This window comes from Ostrea edulis, chromosome 4 (genome assembly GCF_947568905.1).
Source record: "Ostrea edulis chromosome 4, xbOstEdul1.1, whole genome shotgun sequence".
NCBI lineage: Eukaryota > Metazoa > Mollusca > Bivalvia > Ostreida > Ostreidae > Ostrea > Ostrea edulis.
The window spans coordinates 94,383,067-94,403,196 of NC_079167.1; the positions used below are offsets into that span (position 1 = coordinate 94,383,067).

Sequence of the window (20,130 nt, forward strand, 5' to 3'; positions counted from 1 at the left end):
GTGTTTGAATTGTTCTCTTTTTATCAGGAAATGATAGAAATATGGCTTCAGCATACAGTATTTACAACTTTATGACGAATTCAACAAAACTGTTGATTTAAAAATTTTAATGGCCGATTTGAATCACTTCTTTATAGATATAATATTTCAATTATTCAACCATTTGTTGGTATACAGAAATCTTTTTTCTTAAAAGACAAATATATTAAATGTAAGGTTTAAAATATAGACAGAATATATGTATATCGAAAACATTATGTTCGACAATAAGCAATTCATCATAGGAAATGTGTTCATCACTCGCACGTCCATAACCTCTCATACAGTAGTGAAATTCCACTGAAACATAAAACACAGGCTGATCAAATTAGCTGACGGTAACACATCCAGTCACACAGTGTCATATAAAAATAAACTGGAAAGACTTCTACCAAAGTGTGAACCCTCTTTGTACCCCAATGGAGATGAAATTTGACGAGAGAATGAGGGTATTTATTCTTCATCCACTTGGCGGGAAAATTTGATTGTCATTTCGTCCCCTCCTTTGTTGGAGAATTTGACATATAAGAAAAGGACAAGACCCGTCAAAAGGACACCAACTATAATCATCACGATGGCTATCCCTGCAGCGCCACCTATAACAATAAAGATAATAGTACTAGAAATTATTTTGTTTTGATAAAATATTCAAGTCTTAATGATAACGAAAGTAAAGACAACAAGAGGCCCATGGGCCACATCGGTCACCTTGGCCCATATCTGAAGACTTTCCATATATATTTGCATGTAAACCCTTAGTCCGTATTATGGCCCCAACCTACCCCTGGATGCCATGATTTTTGCAAACTTGAACCTACACTATGTCAGGAAGCTTTCATGTAAATGTCAACTTCTTTAGCCCAATGGTTCTTGAGAAGAAGATTTTTAAAGATGTTCCCTTTATTTGCATGCAAAACTTTGATCAACCCCTTGTGGCCCCATCCAACCCCCGGGGCCCATGATTTGAACAAACTTGAATCTGCAATATGTTAGGAAGCTGTCGTGTAAATATCAGCTTTTCCGGGTATGTGGTTCTTGAGATCTTTCAAGATTTATCCGATATATTTGTATGTAAAAATTTGATCCCCTATTGTGGCCCCATTCAACCATGATTTGAACACATTTGAATCTGCACTATGTCAGGAAGCGTTCATGTAAATTTCAGCTCTTCTGGCCCAGTGGTTCTTGAGAAAAGGATTTTTAAATGACCTCACCCTATTTTTGTGATTATCTCCCCTTTGAATGGGCCCTTCATTTGAACAAATTTGAAAGCCCTTTATCCAAGGATGCTTGTGGCCAAGTTTGGTTGAAATTGGCCCAGTGGTTCTGGAGAAGAAGTCGAAAATGTAAAAAATTGACAGATGGACGGTCAACAAGCGATCAGAATAGCTCACTTGAGCTTTCAGCTCAGGTGAGCTAATGAAAAGGTGAGAGAACCACAACGTACCTGTTCTTAAACAGACAACAACGTCTTATACTATAAATATATCTTAGGGAGATATCACGAACATGGGTAAGGATTGAGGAAATTTACATCATAAGACGGTAATTGTATTCTATTTATAAAAATAAACCATACCCCGATTTCTTTTTTTAAAAACGATTATATACCAGTCATGATTTACTTTTTTTCACAATTTGCGCGAATGATTTGCTCCCTTGAAAACTAGGATAAGGACACAGTATGGTGCAGTCCACAATATTTCATCATTAATACTAGGAAAAGATAATTTTACCACAGGTTGTTGTAATGAAGTGACAGTTAATGATTTCCCCAAGAATTAAGTTTAATGACTGAAAAAAATAATTAGATTATACAATACTTTGTACTCTTGTCTCCTCTGTAATTTTTAACCGCAATATTGGGTCATGATGTACATAACAAAGCATGTGATGATAAATGAAGACTGTTTTTCTAAAGACAATCTGGCATTAAGAAGTCAAGGACAAGGGGAGATTTTCATATCTACATGAATAAATATACATGCAATCATTGAATGCACTTTGATATATGTGAGATTGATCACCGTTCGTTATCTTCACCTTTCATCACGATTCCATATTGCTTGCGAAAAACGACACGAAAAATGACACGAGGGGTACCAGGTATTTGAATAAAATTATTGTACAATTATATAATTTTTCAGTTTTAAGGAAATAATCATTAATTGGCGCTTAATAAATCTAAGATATATTAATTGTTTTTCTATATATGCTTTGTATTGACGTTATGAACCGGGTATAGCGTAATACATTTATGTATCCCTATACTCGGGGAAAGCACTCGTACGAAATTGTAAAAAAAAATGTTGGACATTGTATCAAAACTTAGATCTCTCCTCAATGCCAGATTTCTGATCTAAAGCGAGGCTATCCCGGAGAGACTTTCTAATGTGGGGGCAGAGAGCCTCTGGGAAATTCCACTCAGACTTCCGGTGGAGGGGAGGGGGGTATGGAGTGAGACTTCCTCCGGAAATTTGGCTTTAGAGTGAAACTTCCCCGCTCTCCTGTGGTAATTTCTACTACAGATCAAGACATCCCTTTGTGTAGATTATCTCTACAACAAGCTTCCAGACTAGTTGTAAATAAAGTGCACCGCCACGGCACATGATACGCCCGTCACATATTGTTAACAGTATAGATTGTATCCATTAAAACATTTTTTTATATCACCTTAATTAAATGTCACAGTGACCTTAAAGTAGGATGCGACACACCTTCTACCTAAGATGCATTAGTTGACCAATTTTGGTGATTCTAGGTCTAATAGTTTTCAAGTTATGAGCCGGACAAGTTTTTGCCATATATGGCCATATCTTCTTAATGAAAGTCACAGTGACCTGGTTTTAATGTGCGACACACCTTCTACCCAAGATGTATCTACAAAGTTTGATGATTCTAGGCCTTGTAGTATTTAATTTACGGGTCGGACACAAAAAAGCTAACAGACGGACGGACAGACGGATATCTTCTTAATGAAAAGTCACAGTGACCTGGTTTTAATGTGCGACACACCTTCTACCCAAGATGTATCTACAGACAAAGTTTGATGATTCTAGGCCTTGTAGTATTTAAGTTACGGGTCGGACACGAAAAAGCTAACAGACGGACGGACAGACGGACGGACATGAACGCCATACCATGATATGTCCCGTCTTAAGACGGGCGTATAATAATACACGGTCTATCTTTCTCCGTGATTAAACGACGCCTGCAATATTGAAGACTTTAAGCCTCTGTAGCGTACATGTCATCTCTGTCATAATTGTGCTTTGCAGTTGTACATCCATACATAATTTTGAACATAGGCATCTTTGAAAACTTTTCATTCTTTTTGAGACGTCGTCAACTGTACATTTACACCTACGCTTAGCGCTTATGGCCCGTAGCATTGAGGGTTCTTTGACGCAACAACGCCTGCTGCAAAACAGGGCTTTCCTTTCTTATGTCATATCCGAAAGACCTGTGGTTCTCACTTCTAAACGCCGGACGTTTGACGAAGGAGCAATCATTACCCATTTATACGTTTTGTTTGACGCAGCTATGACATGAGCGGGGCACCTACTCGTAACCTCTCGATCACGAGGCGAACGTTCTATCCACTGCGCTACCATGACCAAATGTTTAGATTAATAATGAGACGATCTTTTAATTCCATTCAAGCATAAATTGTCTGTTAGTATTTTAGCTATTTCATATCTGTTAATTCCTCATACTATGGATCATAAAATTCACCGTAGTTTTCGTTGCTTCTGTTAATCTGTTTTAATCTATCTTTCTCGTTGTATCTCTTCGGGTTCAACACTAATCCGTAGGATGTCGATATACTAATTGTACGAACTTTCACATAACTTTATCCCAAATGAGGTACCTTTTAAACACACCGGACGCATTTGCTTTAAGATTTAAAACGGCGGGTGTGACCGGTCGACAGGGGATGCTTACTCCTCCTAGGCACCTGATCCCACCTCTGGTGTGTCCAGGGGTCCGTGTTTGCCAAACTATCTATTTTGTATTGCTTATAGGAGTTATGAGATTGATCACTGTTCGTTGTATTCGCCTTTCATGCGAAACATAATTACATATAATATGTATTATACCAGGTGTAGAACTAAATTACGAATAAAAGCAAGTTCGATTTAAGAAAGGCTATGTTTGGGGGAAATTGTTGAATAAATTATTTTATCTTTTACAATGTTGTCTTTTGTTTGAGGGGGGGGGGGTATTTCATTGGATATAAAATTTGAAAATTCAAGTCTTTTTTAGTATGACTATTTTATTTTATTATTTTTCTTTATTAATATTTTTCATGGTATATTACTAATTTTGAAATAAATATGCTTATAGGAATTATGACATTGATCACTGTTCGTTATGTTCACATTTCATGCATTAGTATATGTATGAAGTATATGAAACGGTGAATATTGTGGATGACTTCCTGTTCTCTGTGTAATTTCTGTTTCCCTTGTTCACGATAAACCTTTTATTTTGCAAAATGTTGACCTCCTCATAACATTATTGCAAACAATATTTTCCGTTCCGTTCCGCGTTTAAACACTAGAGGTGGGTTCAGGTGCCTAGAATTAAGCACCCCCTGTTGACCACTAACATCCACCTTGAGTCATCTGTCTTGATCAGGTAAACAAAGTAATCCGTATTAAAAATATCATGAAAAGTATCTACGACCTTGCACTTAGTACATGTACATTACGAGACACGGATATGATCCTGAAAACGGAGGTCCCGTGTCGCGGTAATCGTCAGGGCCGTAAATTACATGGAGGCGGAGGAGGCAGCTGCCTCCTCCAACTTTTGAGCCAAAAAAAAAATAAAATTTAAAGTTCATTAGAATTTATGTTGTTTTCAATAACTAAGAACATGATACCTCCCTTAAAAAGCATTCCAAATCTTTCTTTTAGAATGAGTTAGTCAAGTAACATCTTAGAAGGCCCTAGAATCAAGGATTTTGCACGAAACGTGTTCAGTGTGCACAAAATGTGCTCAGCGTCCAGACCCCCGCCTAATTTCCTGCCTCCTCCAAATTGAAGGTTAATTTACGGCCTTGATCGTTGGCACGATAAGGAACCCTCACTGCTGCGGCTATGTCTCATTATTAATCTAAACATTTGGTCATGGTAGCGCAGTGGATAGAACGTTCGCCTCGTGATCGAGAGGTTACGAGTAGGTGCCCCGCTCATGTCATAGCTGCGTCAAACAAAACGTATAAATGGGTAATGATTGCTCCTTCGTCAAACGTCCGGCGTTTAGAAGTGAGAACCACAGGTCTTTCGGATATGACATAAGAAAGGAAAGCCCTGTTTCGCAGCAGGCGTTGTTGCGTCAAAGAACCCTCAATGCTACGGGCCATAAGCGCTAAGCGTAGGTGTAAATGTACAGTTGACGACGTCTCAAAAAGAATGAAAAGTTTTCAAAGATGCCTATGTTCAAAATTATGTATGGATGTACAACTGCAAAGCACAATTATGACAGAGATGACATGTACGCTACAGAAGCTTAAAGTCTTCAATATTGCAGGCGTCGTTTAATCACGGAGAAAGATAGACCGTGTATTATTATACGCCCGTCTTAAGACGGGACATATCATGGTATGGCGTTCATGTCCGTCCGTCTGTCCGTCCGTCTGTTAGCTTTTTCGTGTCCGACCCGTAACTTAAATACTACAAGGCCTAGAATCATCAAACTTTGTCTGTAGATACATCTTGGGTAGAAGGTGTGTCGCACATTAAAACCAGGTCACTGTGACTTTTCATTAAGAAGATATCCGTCTGTCCGTCCGTCTGTTAGCTTTTTTGTGTCCGACCCGTAAATTAAATACTACAAGGCCTAGAATCATCAAACTTTGTAGATACATCTTGGGTAGAAGGTGTGTCGCACATTAAAACCAGGTCACTGTGACTTTCATTAAGAAGATATGGCCATATATGGCAAAAACTTGTCCGGCTCATAACTTGAAAACTATTAGACCTAGAATCACCAAAATTGGTCAACTAATGCATCTTAGGTAGAAGGTGTGTCGCATCCTACTTTAAGGTCACTGTGACATTTAATTAAGGTGATATAAAAAAATGTTTTAATGGATACAATCTATACTGTTAACAATATGTGACGGGCGTATCATGTGCCGTGGCGGTGCACTTTATTTACAACTAGTCTGGAAGCTTGTTGTAGAGATAATCTACACAAAGGGATGTCTTGATCTGTAGTAGAAATTACCACAGGAGAGCGGGGAAGTTTCACTCTAAAGCCAAATTTCCGGAGGAAGTCTCACTCCATACCCCCCTCCCCTCCACCGGAAGTCTGAGTGGAATTTCCCAGAGGCTCTCTGCCCCCACATTAGAAAGTCTCTCCGGGATAGCCTCGCTTTAGATCAGAAATCTGGCATTGAGGAGAGATCTAAGTTTTGATACAATGTCCAACATTTTTTTTTACAATTTCGTACGAGTGCTTTCCCCGAGTATAGGGATACATAAATGTATTACGCTATACCCGGTTCATAACGTCAATACAAAGCATATATAGAAAAACAATTAATATATCTTAGATTTATTAAGCGCCAATTAATGATTATTTCCTTAAAACTGAAAAATTATATAATTGTACAATAATTTTATTCAAATACCTGGTACCCCTCGTGTCATTTTTCGTGTCGTTTTTCGCAAGCAATATGGAATTGTGATGAAAGGTGAAGATAACGAACGGTGATCAATCTCACATATATCAAAGTGCATTCAATGATTGCATGTATATTTATTCATGTAGATATGAAAATCTCCCCTTGTCCTTGACTTCTTAATGCCAGATTGTCTTTAGAAAAACAGTCTTCATTTATCATCACATGCTTTGTTATGTACATCATGACCCAATATTGCGGTTAAAAATTACAGAGGAGACAAGAGTACAAAGTATTGTATAATCTAATTATTTTTTTCAGTCATTAAACTTAATTCTTGGGGAAATCATTAACTGTCACTTCATTACAACAACCTGTGGTAAAATTATCTTTTCCTAGTATTAATGATGAAATATTGTGGACTGCACCATACTGTGTCCTTATCCTAGTTTTCAAGGGAGCAAATCATTCGCGCAAATTGTGAAAAAAAGTAAATCATGACTGGTATATAATCGTTTTTAAAAAAAGAAATCGGGGTATGGTTTATTTTTATAAATAGAATACAATTACCGTCTTATGATGTAAATTTCCTCAATCCTTACCCATGTTCGTGATATCTCCCTAAGATATATTTATAGTATAAGACGTTGTTGTCTGTTTAAGAACAGGTACGTTGTGGTTCTCTCACCTTTTCATTAGCTCACCTGAGCTGAAAGCTCAAGTGAGCTATTCTGATCGCTTGTTGACCGTCCATCTGTCAATTTTTTACATTTTCGACTTCTTCTCCAGAACCACTGGGCCAATTTCAACCAAACTTGGCCACAAGCATCCTTGGATAAAGGGCTTTCAAATTTGTTCAAATGAAGGGCCCATTCAAAGGGGAGATAATCACAAAAATAGGGTGAGGTCATTTAAAAATCCTTTTCTCAAGAACCACTGGGCCAGAAGAGCTGAAATTTACATGAACGCTTCCTGACATAGTGCAGATTCAAATGTGTTCAAATCATGGTTGAATGGGGCCACAATAGGGGATCAAATTTTTACATACAAATATATCGGATAAATCTTGAAAGATCTCAAGAACCACATACCCGGAAAAGCTGATATTTACACGACAGCTTCCTAACATATTGCAGATTCAAGTTTGTTCAAATCATGGGCCCCGGGGGTTGGATGGGGCCACAAGGGGTTGATCAAAGTTTTGCATGCAAATAAAGGGAACATCTTTAAAAATCTTCTTCTCAAGAACCATTGGGCTAAAGAAGTTGACATTTACATGAAAGCTTCCTGACATAGTGTAGGTTCAAGTTTGCAAAAATCATGGCATCCAGGGGTAGGTTGGGGCCATAATACGGACTAAGGGTTTACATGCAAATATATATGGAAAGTCTTCAGATATGGGCCAAGGTGACCGATGTGGCCCATGGGCCTCTTGTTGTCTTTACTTTCGTTATCATTAAGACTTGAATATTTTATCAAAACAAAATAATTTCTAGTACTATTATCTTTATTGTTATAGGTGGCGCTGCAGGGATAGCCATCGTGATGATTATAGTTGGTGTCCTTTTGACGGGTCTTGTCCTTTTCTTATATGTCAAATTCTCCAACAAAGGAGGGGACGAAATGACAATCAAATTTTCCCGCCAAGTGGATGAAGAATAAATACCCTCATTCTCTCGTCAAATTTCATCTCCATTGGGGTACAAAGAGGGTTCACACTTTGGTAGAAGTCTTTCCAGTTTATTTTTATATGACACTGTGTGACTGGATGTGTTACCGTCAGCTAATTTGATCAGCCTGTGTTTTATGTTTCAGTGGAATTTCACTACTGTATGAGAGGTTATGGACGTGCGAGTGATGAACACATTTCCTATGATGAATTGCTTATTGTCGAACATAATGTTTTCGATATACATATATTCTGTCTATATTTTAAACCTTACATTTAATATATTTGTCTTTTAAGAAAAAAGATTTCTGTATACCAACAAATGGTTGAATAATTGAAATATTATATCTATAAAGAAGTGATTCAAATCGGCCATTAAAATTTTTAAATCAACAGTTTTGTTGAATTCGTCATAAAGTTGTAAATACTGTATGCTGAAGCCATATTTCTATCATTTCCTGATAAAAAGAGAACAATTCAAACACGTATTGTATTGTATTGTTTATTGGCTTTAAGCCTTACGGCTCATCAGCATAATACATATTCAATTACAAAGTATAAACAAAAAAGATGTATACAGTATGAAAAGTGGATTGAATATTAGAGGATGGACATACATGAAGAGAGTCAAGTTTACATAAACAAGAAACCAACAAAAACCAGCATATACATTAGACGATAGTTTGGCTAGATCGTAAGAGTAAAGCACTTTTTAAAAATTTACCCAGGTTACAGAGTTGTTTTCTATTATGAATTGACATCAATTGTACCAGTTTAAATATAGAAGTATGCGACCAATACTTCTTTTTTATATATGCAGATCTGAGGTTTTTGTACAACGGACATATTAAAATAAAATGATATTCGTCCTCAACTTCGTTCAGATTACAAAATTCACACAATCGATCTTGTCTTGCTGTGCCATTATATCTACCTTGTTCAATTCTAAGCTGGTGAGCAGACAATCTAAATTTTGCTAAAAGATTAATAAGATTTTCCGGAATAGATTTTGTCAAGTAAAATTGAATGGTAGCATTATCAATAAGGTGTCTATACAGAATACATTTGGGTGAATTATCAAAAAATTCATCTCGTTACTGCATGAAGTTGTCAGTTAAACGCTGTTTGAGACATTCTAGAAATAAAACTTCATTATTAACATAGTGGTTAAACCATACATCACCAAATCCTTTCGATAATAATAAATGCTTAACTTGGCAGCGCCAATTACAGTTCTTGTGATTGCAAATCAACATGTCATCATATATAGATTGAAGAATACAATTGTCGGTTTTGATAACTTTCAACCAATATTTAACAATTTTTATCATACGTAAATTATACATTAGCACACGACCAAGTTCCCCGTAAACCATATAATTTGGAGTGCACTTCTTTACATGTAAAATTCGCTTACAAATGTCCACATATACCTTTTCAACATCGTTACCTGGGTTAAAATCCCAAATTTCGCTACCATAATTCAAAACACTTGAAACATAAGTATCAAGTACATGACGTTTTGTTACAATATTCAGTGACAGATTATCACAAAGTCGAAGGATATGGTACATGCATTTTCTACCCTGCTCGGCGATAATACACCGAGACTTTAAAAATTTACCATTAAAATTTAAAGTAAGACCAAGATAATTAAAGCTGTCAACAACTTCTAGTTCGCTACCATTGTAAAACCATTTGCTGGCGGTATTTAATTTCCCTCCGTTACGAAAGACAAGAACTTTTGTTTTTTGAATGTTAACCTTTAGGTCCCATTCGTTACAATAAACTGATAAAGTATTTAACATGTTTTGTAATCCTGTGGCTGATTCAGAAAAAAGTACAGTATCATCAGCGTACATTAGCAAAAACAGTGATATATCTTTAAAGTCAATTCCATCACATAAGCTATTAATAAATACATTCTTAAAATCATTCACATAGAGAGAGAACAAAAAGGGGGACAACCCCTCACTTTGCATTAATCCGTTTGTACATGCGAAGAAGTTCGATAATTGGGATTGAAATCTTACACAGGATTTTAAGTTACTATATAGTGATTTGATGATTGTAAGTAGTTTACCAGTGATGCCACAGCGTGATAATTTAAAAAATAACTTCTTTCGATTAACATTATCGAACGCCCTTTGATAATCAACAAAACAGCAAAATAACTTATTTTTGCGTGATAACGTTCTACTAATGAGACTTTGTAATGCAAATATAGCGTCTGTAGTGCCAAAACCTGGTTTGAAACCAAACTGAGCACCTGACACAGAATTCTTCCCGTAAGACCACTTTAACAACCTATCATTTAAAACAGAAGTAAATATTGTTGCCAAACAACTCACCAGAGTTATGCCTCCATAGTTATTAGTGTCGTTAGCATTTCCTTTCTTAAAAGATGGGAAAATAATTCCCTCAGACCAACATGTTGGAAATGTGCCATGATTAAAGATAATATTGAATAGACGTGACAACAATGGAGTAAAAATAACTCGAAATTTACAAAAGTATTCATTTAACAAGTTATCAATGCCCGGTAATTTAGCAGCTTTCGTTTTCTTTAATACATTACAAACTTCATTACATGATATTGGAACATCCAGCTCCTCGAAAATGCAACTTTGAGCTCGGTCCACATATGTATTATTGTTATCTCCATCATTGGTACAGACAGACTTGAAATGCTCAAAAAAATTATTCAAAGACAACTCTGTAGGTGGAGACTGTGAATTCTTCTTAAAGGCTTTGTAAAATTGCCTAGGATTATTCCTACGTAACAGACTAAGTCGGTTCCCCTCTGACCTTAAATACTTACGTCTGACTTGTCGTTCATAACGTTTGTACATGTATTCACCTTTAGCTTCAACCAGATTACATCTGTTTTCCGGGCTACGCTCAGAATAAAAAATGTACATAAAATGACGATAAGTGTTGTACAGGTGTTTACATTTTTCGTGAAACCAAGGTTTATCCTTGCCAGTAGGACACGTATTACGCAATTTGTTAAGTAAAGTCATGAGCGATTGATATCACAATCGTAAGACACGCAGTGGTCCGTTGATCATTATAACCCCCCGCAACAAGTTGTGGGGGGGGGGGTATACTGGAATCGGGTTGTCCGTCTGTCTGTCCGTCCGTCCGTCTGTAGACGCAATGGTTTCCGGGCTCTAAAGCATTATCCTTTCCACCTATCGTCACCATATCATATATATGGACTACCCATGGGATGAAGATGTTCCCTATCGATTTTGGGGTCAAAAGGTCAAAGGTCAAGCACACTGGACATCGCAGTAGCAATATGGTTTCCGGGCTCTAAAGCGTTATCCTTTCCACCTACAGTCACCATATCATATATATGGACTACTCATGAGATGAAGATGTTCCCTATCGATTTTGGGGTCAAAAGGTCAAAGGTCAAGCGCACAGGACATCGAAGTAGCAATATGGTTTCCGGGCTCTATAGCGTTATCCTTTCCACCTACAGTCACCATATCATACATATGGACTACCCATGGGATGAAGATGTTCCCTGTCGATTTTGGGGTCAAAAGGTCAAAGGTCACGCGCACTGGACATCGAAGTAGCAATATGGTTTCCGGGCTCTAAAGCGTTATCCTTTCCACCTACAGTCACCATATCATACATATGGACTACCCATGGGATGAAGATGTTCCCTATCGATTTTGGGGTCAAAAGGTCATAGGACACACGCACTGGACATCGAAGTAGCAATATGGTTCGGTTTGTCATGCCATTTGTTTTTTACACTCAGAAAAGAGGTAGTTTATACCTATTACCAACACCCTTTGGGAGATTGGGGTAAGCGGGGGGTATTCTTAGTGAGCATTGCTCACAGTACCTCTTGTTTTCTTTGCTGAGAAAATTTGCCGCAGTTAAGGGGCCACTGAGGATGAGGATAAGATTGTGGAAATAATTGATGATGACATGTAGTTACAATATTATAGAATGAGCATGATTTTACATGGATATTTTCTCAAATTAATAATCTTTTCATTGAACTAAAATTCACTCTGCTAATCAAGATCACGGTGAAGAGGCAATGCTTACTCCTGCTAAACACTTGATCCAACGTCTTGCATGTTCAGATGTCTGTGTTTGCACTTCTTTCTTATAGGATCAAAGAGATTAATCACTGTTCGTTTCTTCACTTTTACATATTTTAATTTCTTTAAAGCTGTATGACCCGATGTTCATGTATTATTTTTGTACATAATTACTTTAAAGCAGATTAATTACTTTATAAAGTTATTAACTTTCCCTTAATTATATGCTTGAAAACATCTGCATGTAAAAGAAAACAGTGCGAATATTATTTAGAAAGTAAATATAGTGGCTACATATATAAATCATCCCATAATAGACGTCTATAAATAGACCCACGCGCGTCAGGGGAATCCCAACATGATGTATTAACTCATACGCAACTGTCTAGTTTTAAGGCTGAAAGAGCGTAAAACAAAAAAATTTCTAAGAGGTATTTGATATTTTTATTTCTATTAAACTTATGGTATGGCACTGTTATAACAAAATACACAGTTTTACACAGATAAGACCACCGATGATCTGAAAGTTTGAACTGGTCACGTGACTGTCACTTGAAATGGCAGTGACGCGGTTATTTGTAAACATCGATTTAAAATCAAATTATTTGGGTTAAAACAGGTGAAATAATTTATGATATGTCGTACAGTCTCATAACTACATACGTGCAATGATTTAATAGCGTTTTTACGAGATGGAAAAAAATATTGTAATGCGCACCATACAGCTTTAAGATATGCCTGAATAATAAAAATTTTGTATGATTGAATGTACATTGTTTGACGTCCTTCTCGAGAATCTTTCACTTATATAGAGACGTCACCACTGCCGGTGAAGGGCTCGTCGTTTATAGCCATTGAGCAAGGAGGGATCTTTATCGTGGTACACCTCCTGTGACAATGGACGTCGGTTTTTGCGGTCTCGTGTGAAGGACCGCCCCATTTAGTCGCCTCTTACGACAAGCAAGGGGTACTGAGGATATATTCTAACTCGGATCCCCCATGGGACAAGTTTTCTATGTAAGTTGTCATACAGTCCTTGGACAAAAAGTATTCGTCGCTGACGTCAAAATTGTCACTGTATGCTATTTTGATATCGTGCTATTTATAGAAAAATTATTGGGTGCGTGAATTTCGCAGAAAAATACGCCACAACATGCCAATGCATATTATCAATTATGATCTGATGTCCAAACAACGCACGGAAACATTTCCTCTCGCAAATCAGAGGACATTCCATTTGCCGTAAGAAGGTCATTTACGCTTACCAAACAGAGAAGCAGAACTTGGAAGGTTATTAGGTATACCTAGGACAGCTATCGTCAGTATTATAAAACAAGAGGCCTTAAGGCCTTATCGGTCACCTGAGTATTAGTTGAAAGTATCATTAGGTCCAAGGGCTATAAATTCTAGAAAAAATTCCTGTTCTTCATATGTAAGCTAAATTCTAATATTCAGCAACAGTGTAAAACAAGATGTGTTCTTGAAACTTAAATGTTCCTGAAAATGCCTATACCGATGAAAGACTTCACATTTAACATGAACACGATACGACTAATTTGGACCCATGCTAGAGTTAAAACTCCGGGCATTCGAAGTCCACAATTTTGGTACATTTTTTTTCTGCTTTTCCTAAATATGCATTTAGTTTTTACACCGTATCGGCAAACTTGAAAGAAGTCTTTCGAATGGTAAAGACAATAATCACTGTAATAATTTTGGCTCTATTTTGGAACCTAATTCCTTACACCCGGGATCACGAAATTTTCAATTTTTCTAAAGGACCACCCAGTTCATCTAAATAATTATTTAGTTTCAATTTAATATCAATTACAGTATTAAAGTAAATTATCGTTCAATGTTTTACACCATATATACCAAGTTTGGCATCGTCCTGGAATCAGAACCCTTACCTCGTAGATCATGCAATTTACAATTTTCGAAGAGGCCTCCTTGCTCTACATGACTATGAAAAGGTGAAGATCAAAGCGATCACTCTCATAACTTCTATAAGGAATACTAAATAAATTGTTTGGCAAATATGAGCCCCTGGATATACCAAAGGTGGGATCCGCTGCCCAGGAGGAGTAAGTATCCCCTGTCAACTTGTCACACCCGCCGTGAGCCTTATATCTTGATCGAGTAAATGGAGTAATCTGCAGTCAACATCAGTTTGTAAAGAATGGCCCAACAGTTGGTATGAAACACGTCAGACAGCATTTGACCCAATGACAGGTTGTATTGGCAAACTAAATCGTTATAAACACCATAAATTATGCTAAATGCTTATTTTAAACAAGACTGTTGAATCAACAACCCATGTAACATCAAGTTGTTTGTCAGTAGCCTGCTTTCGTATCGAATATGTTGAGAGACATAAAGCCATATGCAGGTAATAAATGAATGTTGCTACATAAATATGGGAAGTTGATAATCAAGAAGCTGAAGTTCGTCATAAAGTTGAGTTGTCATTTTGCTGTTAACATCTAGTTTCATTAAAATATCTAAATATCAAGCGGATATGGAATACTCTGTGGTGTCGTTTAAATCTAGTTCACAGGGATATATCGAATCAACATGTGAATGAAAGTATTTAAAAGTTGAATGCCACAATATTTTTTCCTTCCATGTAAAAACTTTTGAATGACTTATGCCTCATGAGAATATAAAAACAGGTCGACTAATAAAGGGACACAATTTCTGCCCATGGGAATACCAACATACTGATGGAAGGCTTGATCTTCAAAGACCAGGTACAATGTAGATATTGTCAATGAGAAACTCTTCTTTTTAATATCAACTTCAGAGTAAAATCAAAGTAATTTTTGAATGACTGATCACAAAATATAAATATTTCCGTGTTAATTTTTTATTGATAAAACAGCTCTATATGATGTCTAAACGCATAGATTTTAATTCATCGTGAGGAATGGTCGCGTAAAGTGTTGAAAAGTCATGTACGTTTTGATGCCGTTGATTTGGGAAAGTTTTGTGATTTCAAGTATACTAAAAATCCCAGTTTTCCAGAATCCTCCATAATATGTATATAGACATAATCTTTCTTTTTTTCTCATTTAGAGAATGAGATAAAGGGAAAAAAAGTCAATCTGCATTGATTGGAAAACATTCTATCACAATAAAGTTAGTTGTCCATGTCGTTCTGAGGGGTAGGAAACCCATACTTCCACATGTAGCTCCTGGATGGGAGCATAATCAAACGACCGTCAGCTAGGATGAGGGACAGCAGCAAACAGCCTACCACCTAAAGTACAATGGACACCGAAGGGCCCCATCGTCTTAGAATTTAATAGATCTTTGATACAGAACTCAACACATTACCTTTTAATATCTTTTCAATTGTCTTTCTTTTCGGATACATATCATGGCAACTGTTTGTCACCGTGATTAGTAACTTAGCAACTTGAACGGCACGAGGTATACAAACAGTTCAAACTGAACAGATAAACACACAAGGAATTAAATAATGTTTGTATACATTGAATCATTACTTGGGGATTTCCATTTCTAAAGACTAACCGTTATCAAGATCTCTGTAGGCCATAACAGTCACCTGGGTGTCACATGATTCCTTAAGTTAAAGGAAAATAGTAAAAGCGTGTATCTTTTGCATTGAAAGTAACATTTTCGAAAAGTTTGTATTTGTGAAAGTTATTTAATGCTAGTACATTTCACTTTCAAGATTAGTCTCTCTAATGGGTTCAACAGTTTACATTGAAATGTACAAGGAGGATACTTTGATATCGTCTTGAAAACTACATGTACGGTACGCATTTGTCATAGTAAACTATTTGGTCATGACGGAAAAATGTAGCGGTCAGACCTTAAATCGTGTGGTTATTTCATATTAAGTGCAATGTTTGGGTAAAACTGCTCAAGGCTAAGGGTAATTTTATTTTCTCTTTTAGGGCAACAATTTAACGATTTATCAAAGTTTCAGATATAAGAAAGCACCCTCATTTAGTACCCAAAAAGTAAGTATCCAGAAAGAATAATAATGAAATAATCATTTCTAATCAATTGTAAAAAAAGAAATATGCTTGACTCTCTTTAAAACACACCCAATTCATAATTCTAAAAACAAAAAAGCTTTTATGATTTCCACACCATCAATATACACTGTACTTCATACTAGCTTGAAAATACGGATGTATATTTAATTGCTGGGATAAAATTTAGAAATTCACTTCAAAATTAAGGATTATCTCCCTCATGCATAGCTCTATCCTTGGACGAATTTCGCTCCAGTTTTTGGCACTCTAGTTTTCCTTTTAGCTCTTGAAAGTTTATTATTTCTAATTTCCAAAATTTCGGCTTGGGTGTCACTGGGGGATATCATTTGTCAAAATGCGCATCGGGTGCATCAAAATTGGTATACCGTATAAGTTTTACTGAAAACATCCCGATTTTGAACAGATTATTCGATCATTACCAGGACGCACTGTTTTGAAGATGTGATTTACCATAAATTGTTCGTGATTACTACGAGTACGTGGTAACTGGTTACAGTTTGAATACACAAGAAAAAATGCACTGTATGTCTTTATTTTCTTAAAGCGATTAACGAACAAACCACACAAAAAAATCAAATAATTTTGTGTCAAACTTTAAATAGCGTATAACGACTAGACAGAAATGTTAAAATGAGAATAACATTGCAAAAAATAGGAAATGATATCTTGCATGTATATGTCTTTGGCTATGCCAGTTTGAAATCTTATATCACAGATGAGTGAAACCTTTTGAGCGTCATATAGACACATATCCTTTAAAATATGTTCCCTATGAAAAAATTTGGGATATTGGGAAAGATTGAATGGTGTTCGAGTCCAGTGAAGTGATCGCAGCTTCGAAGAATGGCAATGTCTGCGCATCCGTAAAACTGCTCCTGCATACCGCGACCCATTCCACATCCGCCTCCGTCACAGCCCCAGCTGTTACCTGCAAACGATTGATCAGTCATATATTCAGTATCTATATGACATTCATGTAATGCAAATTAATTTTTTAAAAAAAAACTTAAAATAAATCGAAAGATCAATACTTTTGTTTGCTTACATAATATTAACAAGAAAATTACAACAATATTCGACAAATTCAAGCAGATGAAAACTAAAATTTCTTTCGAAATTACAATTTTCAAAAGAGATTTAGTGGTTCGCGGCGAATGTGATCTGAAAAAGGGGAATAGTGGAAAATAATTAAGCTATATCTGAAACATATATTGTTTGACAATGTACTGACGGTCAGTTTGGAGACATCGAGTCATCCTGCACTTTTTGAAATGGATAATAACAGTGTGTTAAGAATTCTTAACTTATATATAGTTGAATGGAATTTTTATTATTGCAATAATGTGGTATTGAGTGGCGACATTTCCCCGCCCCTCCGATTTAACGTACAGTAACACAGATGTTTTACTACATGATCTAAATATAAGAAGTTGTTATATTATGAGATGGATTTTCACATTTCATGATACATCTGTATAAATGAATATTACTGGGTTCGTATGGAGTAAATGGTAAAGCGTGAGGTATGTACCGGGAAAATAATAATTTGAATATTGACATAATTTAGGTCAATCGTGGATTTCATATTGAAAATAGATATAATACACAATAGTTCATTTGAGGTCCCAAATTCATCCCTAGATTAATTACGAAGTTTTCATATTGAAAAATTATAAAATACACAATAGTTAATTTAAGTTCCCAAATCCACCCCTAGATTAACTACCTGACCTTGATTTACCCTTCAAACTGAAACCTTATTCGTGGTGGAGTGGACAGTGATTGTACTTTACCAAGACCATCTCCAGGTCATTTCCCACATGTTTTACTCTATTTTTGTCATTTTATTGTTATATTACAATTTTATTTTTATTTTTTACAAAGTTCAGAATATACTTGAATTTACTTATCAGAAGTTTTTCGTTCAACGTTTTCCCCAATAAATTTGAAGTAAAAAAAAACTTATTACCGCATAGGGTAAACGACATGTACGTTTGTTATCTTCATGAACAATGTATTCTTTGTAGGTTTGGAAATTCATTAGCATACATGTTATGATGTAGTCATCGAGAAACGTAACCGAGACCCTCTAACCAGACACCCAACATAATTAGAATGCGCTGTCTGTATACAGCATATAAAATCATAGCAGCAAGTGGAATCAACAGAAAATAGTATGAATTCTTAAGATTTATGTGCAATGCTATCAAAATTAATATAATATATAATAAATATATATATAAACTGATTCGATATGCAAGAGCTTGTTCTGGGTATAGTCAGTTTTTCAATCGAGGTAAGCTACTGACAAACAAGTTGATGGTACAGGGATTTCAACAGTCTCGATTGAAGTCAGCATTTCACAAATTCTATGGTCGTTATAACGATCTAGTTCGTCAATACAACCTCGCATTGGGTCAAATGCTGTCTGACGTGTTTCATATCGATTGTTAAGCCGTTCTTGGCACACTGATTTTGACTGCGGATAACTCCGTTTACCTGATCAGGATATGGGGCTCACGGCGGGTGTGACCGGTCAACAGGGGATGCTTACTCCTCCTAGGCACCTGATCCCACCTCTGGTGTGTCCAGGGGTCCGTGTTTGCCCAACTATCTATTTTGTATTGCTTGTAGGAGTTATAAGATTGATCACTGTTCGTTATCTTCACCTTGCATACAATCATGGCGGAATGAATTTTTATTTTCACTTTCAGGATTTTTTTTTATCAAACGAATTCTTTTCTTTTTCTAAATCTAAACTGTTTATTATTCAATGTTTGGCCTTTACCTCTCTATTCTGTTTACATCATTTTGATGTCTCAGCAAGAATGAAAAGTACAGGTGTATCTATTAATAGGAACTGGTGTTTTCCTCTTTAAATGTATTGTCAGGAGGTACGCTAGCTCTATGATAGGTAAGGGGGAGTGTAGTTATTACCTGTATTGTACTTCCATTGCAGCACACACTGAGTACACAGAACTGTAGCCGGAACTTGCAGCTGAAGATTGATCACACCGTAGACACCGTCTCGGACGTTATATCTCGTGGTGTTGTCCGGAAATTTCAGAAGGTTCCCGTCTAAACAGGACTGTGATATCGAAGTACTTGTGTCGTTATGTTCACACAGTCTGAATTCGAAATAACCCAGATGATTGGCTGTTAATTCGACCTTAATGGTCACTGTTTGTCCAGATGAATTGTAAGGATAACATTTGGAAATGATGCCCGTGGCGTATTTTCCGCCAGCCTCGTTTTCACGTGGTTTCTGTTGGTAAGGGTCCCCACATACACCACACTTCCCTCCGTTATGACCCCATTGATTCTATAAAGAAATAACAAGATGCTTGTAGAGAAACATACAGTTGTACCCTGACTCTAGTCGATTACCGTGTTTGACGTTTGTCTGAAAACGTCACCTCTACTTTCGCCATGAGATTTTAAATTTATTGAACATAAAAGAAGCAAGTTAGTAGCTTGTACAGTTTACGGGTTATGACCTAGTGTGATGTTGAGGAAATACAGACGAATAAATAGACCAAAAACAATATCTAACAAAACTGTGGTATTTTAGCTTATATCATGATGAATATGGAAATATTTAAGATAGCAAACAGTGACTAAAATTCATAAGACTACTTGATTTTTGTTAAACATTAGAATAATTTGAGAAAACATGGATATATCCAAGAA

The 20,130-nt window shown here is 36.4% G+C and overlaps 1 protein-coding gene and 2 long non-coding RNA genes across 3 annotated transcripts; 1 reads left to right on the forward strand and 2 right to left on the reverse strand.

The window, feature by feature from the left end:
- On the reverse strand, positions 1-1,056 carry LOC130053890 (uncharacterized). The gene is made up of 2 exons (XR_008802122.1): positions 455-1,056; positions 1-339 (listed from the first exon to the last, which is right to left on the reverse strand). It is a non-coding gene; the product is annotated as an uncharacterized LOC130053890 (long non-coding RNA).
- A 6,715-nt stretch (positions 1,057-7,771) lies between these two features.
- Positions 7,772-8,737, forward strand: LOC130053891 (uncharacterized). The gene is made up of 2 exons (XR_008802123.1): positions 7,772-8,373; positions 8,489-8,737. It is a non-coding gene; the product is annotated as an uncharacterized LOC130053891 (long non-coding RNA).
- An 8,219-nt stretch (positions 8,738-16,956) lies between these two features.
- Positions 16,957-19,762, reverse strand: LOC130053889 (uncharacterized; the record flags this gene model as incomplete). The annotated part of the gene is made up of 2 exons (XM_056161538.1): positions 16,957-17,368; positions 19,378-19,762. Coding segments are annotated over 2 exons (558 nt in total), but the record flags the coding sequence as incomplete, so codon positions are not given.
- Between the last annotated feature and the right edge of the window lie 368 nt (positions 19,763-20,130).